Source organism: Acinonyx jubatus, chromosome E2 (assembly GCF_027475565.1).
Source record: "Acinonyx jubatus isolate Ajub_Pintada_27869175 chromosome E2, VMU_Ajub_asm_v1.0, whole genome shotgun sequence".
Lineage (NCBI taxonomy): Eukaryota > Metazoa > Chordata > Mammalia > Carnivora > Felidae > Acinonyx > Acinonyx jubatus.
In genome coordinates, this window is record NC_069396.1 from 481,380 (window position 1) to 495,128 (window position 13,749).

The window sequence follows — 13,749 nt, forward strand, 5'->3', positions numbered from 1 at the left end:
TTTATTTTGAGAGAGAGAATCCCAGGCAGGCTCCACGCTGTCAGCACAGAGCCCACCGCGGGGCTCCATCCTGCGAACCGGGAGATCACAACCCGAGCTGAAATCCAGAGGCCCCCCCCTGGTGCCCTGTGCTCTTAGATTCCTGACAACAGGCAGCTGCCCTGGTTTCGTCAGCTGGAGCCCAGGCTCTGGCAGCCACAGGAGCCGAGCTGCTGCGCCCCCGAGGGTCTCCACTTTTCTTAGTCTGTGGCTCATTTGGGTGGCGTTCCCTGCAAGAGCCGTGGTGTGTGTCAAACACCCGCTCCGTCGTGTCATCTGCAGAGGAAGAGAAACCCCTCCTGGCACTGCCGTGGACCCAAGTGCACGGGGCACCACCCGAAGGCCGGAGGCGTGGGCGGGACGTGCGCCGCGCTGAGCGGTGCCCACCGGCGGGTGGGCTCCGGTCTTCAGTGGTCACCTGAGGGTTCAGCATCTTGGCTGCGGGACTGAGGAGGTGTCCGGGTAGAGCCTCCCGGGACCCGCTCACTGGTGATCTCTCTCCTCTGGAAGTTGTGGTGGCCACGTCTGGAGCCCGAACTCCGTAGTCGGTGGAGGAGATGCCTCCAGGGCCCACTGCCCCAGGAGCTGCAGAGACTGTGGGAGGCCCAGCGGTTTGGCAGGAGGTAAGAGGGACGAGGGGACGGAGCGTGGCTGTCCTTTGGGACCCGCACTGGGTTACCTCCATGGACACGTTGGCCTTGACAGGCCATAGGGACAGGTCTGCCAAGAAAGGGAAGAAACAGACGCGACCTAGCAGGTTCCTGTCTGAGAAGCTCGAGAATGTTTCGGGAAAGACTGATGTTAGCAGGCCCCTGCCCAGCTTTGCTGCCCACCTACGCCCCTCCTCTCCTCTTACGCCTGCAGTCGGCCCAGGACTGACAGTGTCGGCATCACGGGGATGTGTTCGAGAGGCAGATCCGGTCTGCCCAGCTGGCGGTCTCCGGTGCCCGCCGGACTGGGGGACAGCGGTGTTCCTGGAGGCAGTCAGGAGGAGCTCACCCCACCCAGCCTCCTTTATCCCCGAGGTGCCCCGCATACCACTCAGGGTCACGAGTGCCTGAAGTCCCAGAAGACCAGGAAGGCCAAATTCCTGCATTATATCCCATTCATTTTTGGCCTGGTTTTGAGCCTGCTGGAAACCCTTTCTGGGAGAGAACCCGAGGGTCTGAGTGGCGGGGTCCAGGTCAGAGGCCTGTGCATCGCAACCCTCTTGCAAAGCTCAGCTAGTCGGGACCAGGTGCTCTGGCCGGGCCCCACCCGTCCCCATGTCCACAGCACAGAAGCCCGTTAAGGAGATGGGAAACCCGTCTCTAAGCCAGGGACGAGCCTGACACAGGCATAGGGCTCTGCCGGGGGTTGCTGGGGACACAGACCTTGTTTCTGCTGGCTCTGAAGCCCCTCCCTGCGCGACGTGAATGTGGGCAGGGCTGGCGTCCTGACGGTTACGGGACCGAGGACTGGAGGTTTTCGACCACGACGGGGTTTTGAGGCTTCTGTGGTGACACACGTCCCTATCTCCTAGCTGCCTCCTCCCTGACACGGCATCCCCTGCGCCTGGCCCGGCCTGGCTCTCTGCTGCCGCACTGTACTTTGAAATCCAGCGAGCCGGGAAAGACAGCGTCAAGAGCCAGCTGGAGAGGCTGGGCTGCCAAGGAGAGGAGGCAAGATACGAAATTCTCTCACTTGTCTTTTCTGGCAAGCTTGCTTCTGACCCGTGCTCTGACCAGCTGCGTTTCTCATGGTTCACCTGAACTGGGCTTTTCCAAGGAGAGACAGGAAGGGCGGGGTCGTCCTGACTTGATGAGGAAGTGAAGTTTACCAGGTTGACAGGTTTAGTGATACTTGACCATCAAGTTCCCTTTTGATCTTACTCGTGTCCTCTCCACAAGCCGCTGCCCCGCGGGGCCTTCTGCGCTCCTGTTTGCACAGCCGGGGTCCCTCCAGGGTCTCCCCAGCTAAAGCACTGGTAAACTGGAAAGTCGGAGCACCCGGCCAGGGTGGGGGTGGGGGGGGATGTTCAGTCGCTTAAGCGTCTGACTCTTGATTTCAGCTCAGGCCATGATCTCAGGGTTCCTGAGCTCAAGCCCCGCCTCCATCGGGCCCTGTGCTGACAGCGTGGAGCCTGCTTGGGATTCTCTCTCCCTCTCTCTGACACTCCCCCGCCTGCACGCTCTGTTTCTAAATAAACCTAAAAGTCAACCTGTCCAGGCTCTGGACGTACACACCTGCCTGAGGTTTTTGGTAACTATAATTTAATGTGGAAAAACCCACAAGGGACTTTCTTCTAAGTTTATTTTATTGAAAGTGATTTTAGTGGCTCCAAGTCTCCCAGGCCTCTGTGAGCTGAGGGGACAGTGTCCAGACAGACCCCACCCAGCCAGGGTGTGTTCCAGCGGGTTGTGGCAGGTGGGCCCCTGCCTCTGGTCAGGGTGGGACGTGTGGGTTTTTCTCTAGGGATTTTATAAACTTCTCCACAAGAAGCTAAGGAGTGAGGCTGGGCTGGCGTAGTTCCCTGCAGCTCAGGGACAGCAACAGCCTGGTGTTTCACTGCTCTCACTTGTGCAAGCCGTGTTTAAAGGCTCATATAAAATGACCCAGTCGGTAAAAATTTATTCTCGAATTGTCTCTTTAAAATTTTTCTTCATAAGATCCACTTAGAGGAAAAAAAGAACAATGTCCTTACTTAGAATTACTTTTTGAGGATACAATGTAGGGAATTTTATTTAAGTTTATATATTTATTTTGGGGGAGGGAGAGAGAATCCCAAGCAGGCTCTGAGCTGTCCACGTGGAGCCCACACGGGGCTTGATCCCATGAACCGTGAGGTCCTGAGCTGAGCCGAGCCATGAGGCGCCCCAGGAATTTAATGTAAGTGCACCCGTTTTGTTTGCAGCTGTTGGTGTTCCTGTTTTTCTTTTCCTTAATGGGCCTGCTTTCATCACATCTGACCCCACACGGAAGACCTCGTCAGGTAAGGTGACCTTTCCCACCGCGGGCCTGCATGACACCCCCAAGACCTCCTCAGTAGGGTGTCTGGGAGGACAGCCCCGGAACCTCTGTCTTGAAGGGTTTCTCAAAAGCGAGAACCCCTAGGCCTGTCCTTTGAGGTCTTACTTCAGGACTCAGGCACGAGGGTCCCTGGCCTGTTCCCCCTAGTCACCATTTAAGGCTCACAGGACACACGAAGGCTCCCCAGCGTGTGTGGCTGTGCGGATACTCACGACCTTCTAGTCAGCCTCCCTCTTCTGTGGGCCACAGGCTGTTGACACCCCGAAGGCTCTGGACATTTGTGCTGAGATTCTGGGGTGTTTGGAGAAGAGGAGGGTATCCTGGCTGGTGCTCTTTCAGTTGACAGAGACAGGTAAGAGGCCACTGAGACTTGATAGCAGGGGACGACGGCCTGCGTCTGTCCTAGTTAGCCATCCGGGAACACAGGTGACCCAGCAGAGAGACAGGTTGCGATCCCCACTTCTTAATCTTTCTTCAGAAATAACTTTCAGATGATTAAGAACGGGACCTTGGGCCTGACTTTACTAACTCATTTCCCAAAGTGTATCTTCTTGCCAAATACATAAGCCACATCTTGGGATAAATGCAGAATAAACTCATTTAAAGGACAAAAGAATCCCATGGGGGTGCTGAGTCCCAGGGTGCCACTAGGCCTTCAGGTGGGGGACAGGGGGTCTGCCTGCCTCCGCCACCAGCCCTGCTCTCCAGAATGAGGACGTCGCCCCTCGTCGCCAGGCTCCTGACGTTCCGTGAACGTGCCGACCCTAGGGTAGGCGGGCACCCACGGAGCTGACTAAAGCCATCCCCTCTCGGTGTTGCAGGTGGCGGCCTGGGCCACGTCCTCCTCCGCCTGGCCCCAGACCAGTACGTCAGACTGCTGCCGTTCGCCTTCTACAGGTAACTGCACCGACTTCCCGGGTTGCTGCCAGAGCAATCCGGGAAGGAGTTCGTGCCCGCAGGGTCGTGCGTGGTCAGAGGAGGTGGTCCTCCCCTTCCCCCAGCCCTAGATCCTCAGTACCACGGCGTGTCTCCCTCCAGACGGGAAAGATGCCTGTGACGTCATTCCTCAGATGAGCAGCTGCCGTGCTGATTGCCACTCACTTCTGTGAGGTCTTAGAGTCACTTGTGTCTCCTTATCTTCAGCCTTCTCTCCTACTTTGACGAAGACGCCCTCACCAGGGAGGATGCCTTCCTGCACGTTGCCGTCGACATGTACCTAAAGCTGATCCGTCTCTTCGTGGCCGGGGAAACCAGTGCACTCTCCACCGTAGCCAGCAGGAGCCGGGAGCGCCGGGGACAGGCAGGTGACACGCCTCACAGCCCCGTGCAGCCAGCTCTCCGGGGCTTGAGGCCTGTGACAGCCCAGCCCCTACTGGCACGGTGAGCAGATGGGGGCATCCTGACTCATCACGGGATCCCCTGACCTGTGGCTTTACCTGTCCTCTCTTCAGGGTGACCCTGTCGGCTTGATAACAGAAGCTCGTCGTTTTCTGCTGCGGTCAATACCTAGATGCCCAAAAGAGAGCTTCTCAAACGTGGCCGAGGTAACACGCAGACGCTCACTCTGGTGTGTGTGTCGAAGAGCAAACGAGAGTGCTGTAGATACAGCACTTCCATTAAGAGGACAACCCGGGGGTGCGGCACTTGCACTGTGGCCACTTACCTGCTGGGCTGTGGTTGCCAGCTTCCCTGTCCCCAGGCCCCGGGTGTCTGGGGGCTGCACTCGGCTGAGCACAGTCGGTTTCTTGCAGCTGCTGGCCACCAGTGCGGACTGTGACCCGGACGTGAGGGCTGCCCTCCTGAGCAGACAGCAGGCCGGGCCGGATGCTGACCTCTACCGGGAGCCCCGGCTCTTCTGACTGGACCCTGCGCGGCGCACAGCCCGGCTCCTTTGTAAATAATTTATTACGAGCATAACACGGAGCTCTTGCACTAGAAAGTGGATTACAAATCTCCTCGATTGCTTTAGTGGGGAATAGGAATCAATGATTTAAAATCCATCTGGCCCCAAGGTCAGTATCGTGGGTAAATGCTGGTCCCAGAGCGGACGCTGGAAAGGCTACGGGAGTTGCACGGTGAGCCCCCCTTCACTGTACTGCTGTCCAGTGCCCTCCTGACACACAGGTGAGGGGACACGGCATGGGGGCTCCAGGGCAGCGGGCGAAGCTGTGCCATCAGGTCTCAAATGAACTATTGAAACCGTCTAAACCCCATTTACCCGCCTGAGTTCAGGTGGGCTCAGGCTTCACAGCCTGGCCCTCCGTAGTCCCGCATGGTGGCTCCAGGGGCAGGGCCTTGTCCTGGGTCTGCGTCAGAGGGTGGACCATGGACATGTGCACATTGAGGTTGTGGGCCTTCTCGAACCGCCGGCCACACTGGTCACAGGCAAAATCCAGCTCGGTCTCAGCCTTGTGTTTAGTCATGTGGTACTTCAAGGATGCCCGCTGCCGGCACTGGAACCCACAGACTTCACACCTGGGGGACAGGGCCAGGTGAGCAAGGGCGTGGGTGCCAGAAGCATGGCCAGGCGGAGGTGTGCCCATCCCCACACTTACTGCAGAGGCTTGGCTCCTGAGTGGCGCATCTGGTGGACGAGAAGGTGTTTCCGCTGCTTGAAGGTCTGGCCACACTCATCACAGATATAGTTCCGCACCTCTGGGGACCAGAGAGGACCAGAGATGGCATGAACACAGGCACGAAAATGCCCAGCCCTCCCCGGGAGCCTGGTGGCCCAACGTGGTGTTTTCCTTACACTCAAGGCCCAAGCAAGGGGCCTGTGCATATCTAATTTTATTCAGAGATTAAAAAAAGTTTTTCAAATCTGAGAGACGGGAGAGAGAATCCCAAGCCGGCTCCATACAGTGTCTGCACAGAGCCCGACACGGGGCTCCAACTCCTGAACCATGAGACCATGACCCAAGCGGAGATTGTCAGATGCCTAATCAACTGGGCCACCCAGGCGCCCCAATGAGAAACATTTCTAATACAGAGTTTCTTAATAGAGCCCTCCAAATTGCTTGAAAATGTCATCTTGCTGGGACTTCCTCTTCATCAGATGGGTCCATTTGAAGCCTGTTTTCTTCAAGGGAAACTAGATCCGCTGAGCAGAAGTTCCTCGAGGAAGCCCAGTCTATAAAGCTTCACAGACGACTGCCACCTTACAAACTCTACAGACCATACTGGGCCCTTGGTGGGGGAGAGGATGTCTACTTTGGAGATCAGTTTCTTAGGCTCTTGGACAAAAACTGAACAGTCCCTTCTCCTCCTGGACACGCACCTGGGGTGGTGGCCACGAGCTTCTGCCTCGCTGCCATTTCCAATCCCACCTGCTCAGTCATCTACAAGCACCTGACACAGCTTCCCACACAGGCTTGTCCTGTGCTAGGTACAATCCCCCTTTTACAGCTTAGGCTCTCCTCTCGGGTGTTTCAGGAAAACTGCTAATGGTTGTGATCACTGGTGTCTCGACTGAGACCAGCAGCCTGAAGACCCAATTTAAGGGAATGTCCAACAAGGCTTAGAACAAAAAACACAGGAAAATGGTTTCACTATGAAACCAACAAATACGACCCAACCATAAAATGGGCTCAGTGAAAAAAGTAAACCAGAATGACTTCCTACAGTAAATGTTTTTTTTAAGTTCTGGGGCACCTGGGTGGCTCAGTTGGTTAAGCATCCAACTTCGGCTCGGGTCGTGATCTCATGGTTCGTGGGTTCGAGCCCCACGTTGGGCTCTGCTGACAGCCCAGAGCCTGGAGCCTGCTTCAGATTCTGTCTCTCTCTCTGACCCTCCCCCGATCATGCTCACTCGCCCTCTCTCAAAAATACACATTAAGAATAATTTTCTTTAATTTTGAGAGAGGGAGAGAGAGAAGCCCAAGCAGGCTTCATGCTGTTAGCTCAGAGTCTGATGTAGGGCTCGATCCCATGAACCATGAGGTCACGGCCTGAGCCGAAATGGAGTCAAGACACTCAACCAACTGAAACGCCCAGGTCAGGTGCCCCTACCGTTAAGTTATGTGTACAATTACAGTTTAGGGATAAATACAGATTCAGGGGGCGCCTGGGTGGCTCAGTCGGTTAAGCGGCCGACTTCGGCTCAGGTCATGATCTCGCAGTGAGTTCAAGCCCCACGTCAGGCTCTGTGCTGACAGCTCAGAGCCTGGAGCCTGTTTCAGATTCTTTGTCTCCCTCTCTCTGACCCTCCCCTGTTCATGCTCTGTCTCTCTCTGTCTCAAAAATAAACGTTAAAAAAATTTTTTTAAATACAGATTCAGTGCATCAATCTTCCTTTTCTTCCTTAATAGACTTGTTTTTTTATTTTTGAGAGCAAGCAAGAGCATGAAGAGGCAGAGGGGGAGAGAAGCCCAAGCAAGCTTCGCGACACAGGGATTGCCCCGAGCTGAAATCGAGGATTGGGTGCCCGACTGACCCAGGCGTCGGTCTTTTAAAGGGGGTGCTGCCAACTCAGGAGAGCGGCTCTGTGAGCAGCAGCAGTGGTCAGAATCCGGCACACGTGTAGCTCTGGATTTTCTAAGACCTGGGGGTGGGGTCACGTCGTTAAAACTGGAGGGGAATCAAACCGTGACGGACGCGCGGGGTGGTCACGTGCAGAAAAGGCACTGGGGTTTCCTCACTGCCGGTTCCAGCCGCTTCTGCCTGACCGACGAGGCGGCCAGACACGGCCCCAGGCCTCTGGGAAGGGCGGCTGGCCCACGGGCTGGTGGAGGTGAGCGTGTGCCAGAGCAGGGCCCGTACCTGTGTGGATCAGCTTCACATGGCGCTGCAGGTAACGATCGATCATGAACACCTTGTTACAGCCGGGGTGGGGGCACGGCCTCTCCCGGACCTCCTCGTGGTGCTCCTTTATGTGCTTCTGCGGGGGCGACAGCAGGGCCCTGAGCACCCCGGCCGGGACGGTCACCCCCTCCCACGGGTCCTGCGCAGCCCCCTCAGAGGAAGAGAGGCAACCACTCCTCACGCGACGAGAGGCGGGTGCTTTTCCCAAGAGCGGAGGGCTCCCCTGGGCCCCGGCCCGCGTGAGCTCTCGGCTACAAGTCTACACCGGGCTCCACGCAGACGTCCGGTCCTCCGGGTCAGCTACAAAGGCCGCCCCGCGCCCAGGGCGCCGCCCCTCCTCACCTTCATGCCGTCGGCCCCGCGGTACACGGCCGTGCAGCCCTGGTAAGGGCACTTGTAGATGGTGGGCAGCTCCTCCCTGCAGAGCACGGCACACGTGGAGTTGCCGCCTCGACAGGCGACCTCCCCGCCCCGACCCCTTACCCCCCACCCCAGGCCCTCACCTCTCACAGCGAAGCTTGTTCTTCCAGCCCGGCTTGGGGCCTGGTTTCTTGCGCGTTTTTGGTTCTTCAGCCTTCTTGGCTTCTTTGCTTTCGCTCTTTTTACCAGAGACCCTGTGAGGGGAAAAGAAAAAGAGACGTCATCAAACTCCGAGATGCTTCTCCCTCCTCAAACAGGAGAGGTGGGGCTCCTGCCAGGCTCCCAAGGCAACCTGCTTGCATCTCCGTGCTCACTGGTGGCCTTCGGACCGACCCCTGGGCGCCAGGGCGGGAACAACCCCCAGCAAAGTCCCAGACTCCGTACTGCCACCTCGGGAAGGCGAGGTGTGGGGACGGGGACCACGCTAGCTACAGGAGGAGGTTTTCAGGACAAACTTCACTCCTGAAACGTCAGAACCAAACGTTATTTGGAGACGTCATGCTAAACAGTGAAGTGGAGAAGCTTTAGGGGTCAGTCCCCCCATCAAAACGACCACTAGGCTAGAAAAACATCAGAACCAACACTCTGGAACCCGCTGGGAGGCGCACAGCTCCAGGAACCAGGCGGGGGCTCAGAGGGAGCAGTGTGGTCTTGGGGACAGAGCTGTGAGCGGGCAGTGAGGACCTCCCAGTCAGTCCGGCAGGTCCCTGAGGGACCAGTTCAGGCCCAGCAACTAATCCCCTGTGGGGTCTAGTGAAGATTTAAAGAGACATGCACACTTTTTCTTCCCACTTGTTCGATCCGGGCATTTAAGGAAAACTGTCGAGAACAACAGGGAACTTGAAGGGCGTTATATGGCAAGCGTAGAGCTGATGTCATCCTCAACGGTGGAAGATTCAAAGCCTTGCCCTCAGATCAGGACCAAGTAAAGGTGCCCGTTTTCACCACTGCTATTAGAAGATTACCCCTATGCACAAACGATATGATCTTGTATGCAGAAAACCCTGAAGAATCCACACACGCAAAAATAAACAAGTTCAGCAAAGTGGCAGGGTACAAAATCAACACAAAAACTAGTTCTACCTCTACACATTAACGGTGAACAAAATGGAAAGTTTTTAAATAACTCATTTGCAACCTTCAAAAAGAAGAAAATACTGTACTTAGGGACAAACTTAACCAAGAAGATGAAAACCTGTATGCTAAAAACCGCAACACACTGCTGAAAGAAATTAAGACCTAAGTAAGTGCAAAAACATCCCGCGTTTATGGACTGCAGGATTTAATATTGTTAGGATGGCATTACTTCCCAAGCAATCTACAGATTTGATCCCTGTCAAGACCCAGTGGTGTTTTTTGCAGAAACAGAAAAAGCTATTCTGTTTCACACGGAATTTTAAGGGATACGGAATAGCTTAATAATTCTGAAAAACAAAGCGGGAGGACTCAAACTCCCTAATTCTAAAATTACAAAGGTACAGTAATCAAAACCGTGTGGTTCTGGCACGGAAAAACAGACATAAAGACTAACTGAACAGAACTGAGAGACCAAGTATAGATCATCACAAGAAAAACAAACTGATTTTTGACAAGGGTGCCAAGACCACTCAATGGGGAAAGGACAGTCTCTTCAACATACGGTGCTGGGCAAACTGGATGTCCACAGGCCAAAGAATGCAGGTGGGCCCTTCCTTTCTAACGTACATGACCTAACGGACCAAAGACCTACACATAAGAGCTAAAACGCTCAAACTCTTAGAAGAAAACGCTACCTTTGATGTGACAACAGTTTCTTAAACGTGACATCAAAGACAAAGCAATACAGGGGCACCTGGATGGCTCAGCTAAGTGCTCCGACTGGCTCAGGTCATGATCCTGTGGTTTGTGGGTTCAGGCCCCGCATCGGGCTCTGTGCTAACAGCTCGGAGCCTGGAGCCTGCTTGGGATTCTGTGTCCCCCTCTCTCTCTGCCCCTCTCCCGCTCATGCTCTGTCTCTCTCTCTCTCAAAGATGAATAAACGTTAAGAATTTTTTAAATAAATAAAAAGAAACTCTCTGATGACCTTACAGGCTTCTCCTCTTCTCCTTGTCTAACAACCGTTCTTTGAGGCTTTGCCGTGTGTCCCCTCCTCATTGGCCTCCACCCTCTTTTGTGAGGCTCAGGCACCCTGTCAGAGCCACACTGTGACCAGGGAGTCACCATTTCTCTCCCACGCTAGATCACACATCTGTTGAGAGCAGGCGGCTTCAGAGAGCCCGTGGGTTCACAAGTGCATCCTTGACGGGTATGGGCTGAAGTCCTTGGAGACACTGGAGGACCCTGCTCTTTGCTCTCCCTTTCCTCCCCCTCGGTCACTCAGGCTCCTGACTCTCACTTCTCACCGGAGCCGCGGGGCCCTAATTAACACATCCTAAGTCCCTTCTTATCTGCCCCAGCTATGGACCCAGACAGGTATGTCTGCTGAAACAAAGTCCCGTGCACCAGGGAGGCTCAGAGGCCCTGTCCCAGGTTTCCAGTTGTGACTCACACTGTAGTACCTAAGGGACAACGTGGCCATCGGGCCTGAGTGTGCTGGCTCCGAGCTGTGGTCAGCCCACTCCAGCTGGCCCCACCTCCTGCAGAGCCTGGCTTCGGTTTCTCTTTCCACAGCCACGTCAGAGCCCAAAGGAGAAGGAAAGTCAGGCTGGCTTCTGTTTCTGGGCTGCGTCCTCCTGGGTGATACTGTTGCACTCTCGTGTTTTTATTCTACTGTGAAATGCTCCTAATGCTCAGGTGGGGCAGCAATTATGCGCAGGTGTTCTGGGTGTTCCTGGGCATGAGGTTGGGAGAAAAGTGACCCACGTAAACATCAGCCTTCCCTACCAGGATGTTACAACCAGAGAGAAAACCCAAATCTCGGAAAAGGGAAGGTCAAGACAAGGCCACAGAAGCAACTCTCCAAGGAGGTGGCACAGAAATCAGTGCCAGAGGCAGATCTGAGAGGAACTACAGGGCTGGGGCCCGAGCCTCTGAGGGCCTTGCTTGGAGGTTACTGCAGGAAATCCGTGGCCGACGGGAGACACTAGTGTGGTGTGACCGAGGGTTAGGGCTGGCAGAGAGGAAGGCGGGAGCTCCCCGAATGAGGCTGAGTCACAGCCACAGGCCTCCTGCCACTGTCACGTGCCACTGAGACCGGGTCCTAGCACTGAACGAGGAAAGCCTCCCCACCCCCCAGAAGCCACACTCAACGGGCTAAGGGGGTCAGGCCAAAGAGCAGCAGAAAACGTGCTGAGCGAGGGCAGGCCGGGAAGGATGAGCCTCCGTCCCCTGCCCCCACTACTCCCGCCCAGTGACCCTACCAGGCAGACGTAGGTTTCTAGGCTCCCAGTGATGCCCCTCCCAGACCCCAAGGACACGCGGCAGGACTGTCCTCCTTACTTCTTTTCTGGGTAAGGTTCAAAGGATTCATCTGACGACTGGGTACTTTGCTTCTTGTCATTTTCGTCTTCACTCAGGATGTCTCTAGGGAAGAAGAGAGCACCTTCAGCAAAGGCCTGGGGTGCGTGACAGCTCCAGTGACACTTCCTGTCTACAAACACCACCAAATCTCCATACCCCGTGTTTTAGCTCTTCTGAAAAGGTCTGAAGAAACCTAAAATCCCCAAATCTCTGATCATATCTCCTAACAGAAAGGGCAGGCAGGCCAGGGTCACTGAAGTCCCGCAAGCCGACAATCCCCCAGAAGCCACACTCCCTTCACACCAGGACCCTGAACTTGTAGAGTCTCTCTCTGGGGCCCCAGGCAGCACAGGAAGACCTCAAGGAGGTGGGCTTCTCCAGAAGTGGACGTTTAGATTATGAGGCACTTACTCCCCCTAACTGGAAGCACCTATCCAGCTGACAGGTCAGATGTCAGCTGGCCACCTTGCAAAGTCACAAAGGCCAGAAAAATATCTGCGTATCCATGACCTTTACCCTCGAGTGTGAGTAACTGCACAGTCTCTGCAGGGCAGCAGACGGAACGAAGCCTGGCAGGGCACAGCCTTCCCCCGCAGGCCACCACTCATCTGCACGAGACTCGAGGCTGGCCGGTGGCCTCTAGGACAGCCTGCGACCACTCCTGGTGCCGGGGGTGTTTTTAGCAAACCCACTTGGGTTCTTCCAGCATCTTGTTCACCATCGACAGACACCCCACGGGAGTCGTGCCACAAATCATGCTGTCCTTCTCCCTGTTTGGACAAGGGTGCACCTGCGTTCCAGCCACAGATTACATGGCAGTGTGGAAAGGGGGTGAAGGCCGGCCAGTGTGTGGCAGCCACCATGAGTGGTTCTCAGCTGACAAGCAGGAGGCGGTCCCAGCAGCGAACAGTCCCCAACAGTGGCTCGTCCTCCTTACAGAGTCTCCGCCCCAAGTCACGATCCCGTCATGACACAAGGCCAGAGACCAACTTCCCATTTTAGTAACATCTTTGGCTGGCACGAAACCACGGCCTTGAAGAAGACAAGGCAGCAGCAGTGAAGGGGCAACCATAGGGCTCTAACTTCCACACCACCCTGGTCGGGCTCCCCTTCCGGATACGTCAGGTCTAGGAGGCCCCTGTCAGGAACAAGAAGCCTGGAAGCACCCTCGGCCATTCCTCTCCTTCCAACTGAGAGAGGGAGAGGGCCCCGGCCCGGACACAGGCAGAGAGCACACAGGTTGGCGGAGTTTGATTTTCCAAGGAGGAATGTTAGGCTATTTAAACCCACTCTTCTCTCACCCCTCAGAAAGGTCACTGAACTCGTCTTTTACCCGATCATCCGAGGTTGAAGACGGAACCTGCTTCTCACCCAACCGCCCTGAGAAACAAAGAACAAGGCTCCCATTACCAACACACAGTGCAGGCAGTGCTCCCCAGCAAGGAGGCGTGTGCCCATTGGACAACAGAGCCTTCCCTGTGGGGAGCCTGGGGTCCTCCAGGCTTAAATCCCACCCTCCTCCCAGTCCCGCCCCCCATAAGGTCCCTGCACAGCCCAACAGGCCACCCCCATGTCTAGCACAGGCACGGACAGCACCAGGCATCAGAAACCCGAGCCAACGGTTCACGTCAGCAAGCCCAGCCCTTCCCAGAGGTTCGGATCCAGCTGTGTCAGGCAGGGACAACTCACACTTTGTGGGTGTTCCAAAACATTAAAGAAACATTAATATCAAATCATTAATATCGTACTGCATGCACGCAGTTTAAAAGGCCAAGCAGTTCTGGGGCACCTGGGTGGCTCAGTCAGTTGAAAGTCCGACTCTTGATTTCGGCTCACGTCACGATCCCAGGGTCATGGGATGGAGCCCTGAGTTGGGCTGAGCACTGAGCGTGCAGCCTGCTTAAGATTCTCTCCTCTCTCTCTCTCTCTCTCTCTCTCTCTCTCTCTCTCTCTCTTCCCCCCCGCCCCCGCCCCCCAACCATCTGGGCAGCTGCGTTTTAAAGTGCCACGAAGAGCTGGACCACAGGAGCAGCCCAGCGCTCC

At 55.6% G+C, this 13,749-nt stretch overlaps 2 protein-coding genes across 4 annotated transcripts in view; one reads left to right on the forward strand and one right to left on the reverse strand.

Moving 5' to 3' along the window:
* FANCA (FA complementation group A) overlaps positions 1-4,938 on the forward strand; it is a 61,544-nt gene extending 56,606 nt beyond the window's left edge. The window contains exons 36-43 of one of the 2 annotated variants that reach the window (XM_027076453.2): positions 550-662; positions 1,562-1,700; positions 2,933-3,010; positions 3,298-3,400; positions 3,870-3,945; positions 4,192-4,348; positions 4,500-4,592; positions 4,800-4,938. In XM_027076453.2, coding sequence (XP_026932254.1) covers positions 550-662; positions 1,562-1,700; positions 2,933-3,010; positions 3,298-3,400; positions 3,870-3,945; positions 4,192-4,348; positions 4,500-4,592; positions 4,800-4,907 — 867 coding nt within the window. In that variant the 3' untranslated portion in view covers positions 4,908-4,938. Of the gene's footprint in view, positions 1-549; positions 663-1,561; positions 1,701-2,932; positions 3,011-3,297; positions 3,401-3,869; positions 3,946-4,191; positions 4,349-4,499 lie in introns of both variants that reach the window. The other variant, XM_053210291.1, reaches the window with a different exon arrangement.
* The window catches only part of ZNF276 (zinc finger protein 276), a 20,240-nt gene continuing 6,491 nt past the window's right edge, over positions 1-13,749 (reverse strand). For both annotated transcript variants that reach the window (XM_027076464.2, XM_053210278.1), the window contains 7 exons: positions 13,008-13,086; positions 11,686-11,769; positions 8,352-8,462; positions 8,191-8,266; positions 7,807-7,924; positions 5,604-5,703; positions 1-5,523 (listed from right to left, as the gene is read on the reverse strand). In XM_027076464.2, coding sequence (XP_026932265.1) covers positions 5,277-5,523; positions 5,604-5,703; positions 7,807-7,924; positions 8,191-8,266; positions 8,352-8,462; positions 11,686-11,769; positions 13,008-13,086 — 815 coding nt within the window. In that variant the 3' untranslated portion in view covers positions 1-5,276. The remainder of the gene's footprint in view (positions 5,524-5,603; positions 5,704-7,806; positions 7,925-8,190; positions 8,267-8,351; positions 8,463-11,685; positions 11,770-13,007; positions 13,087-13,749) is intronic.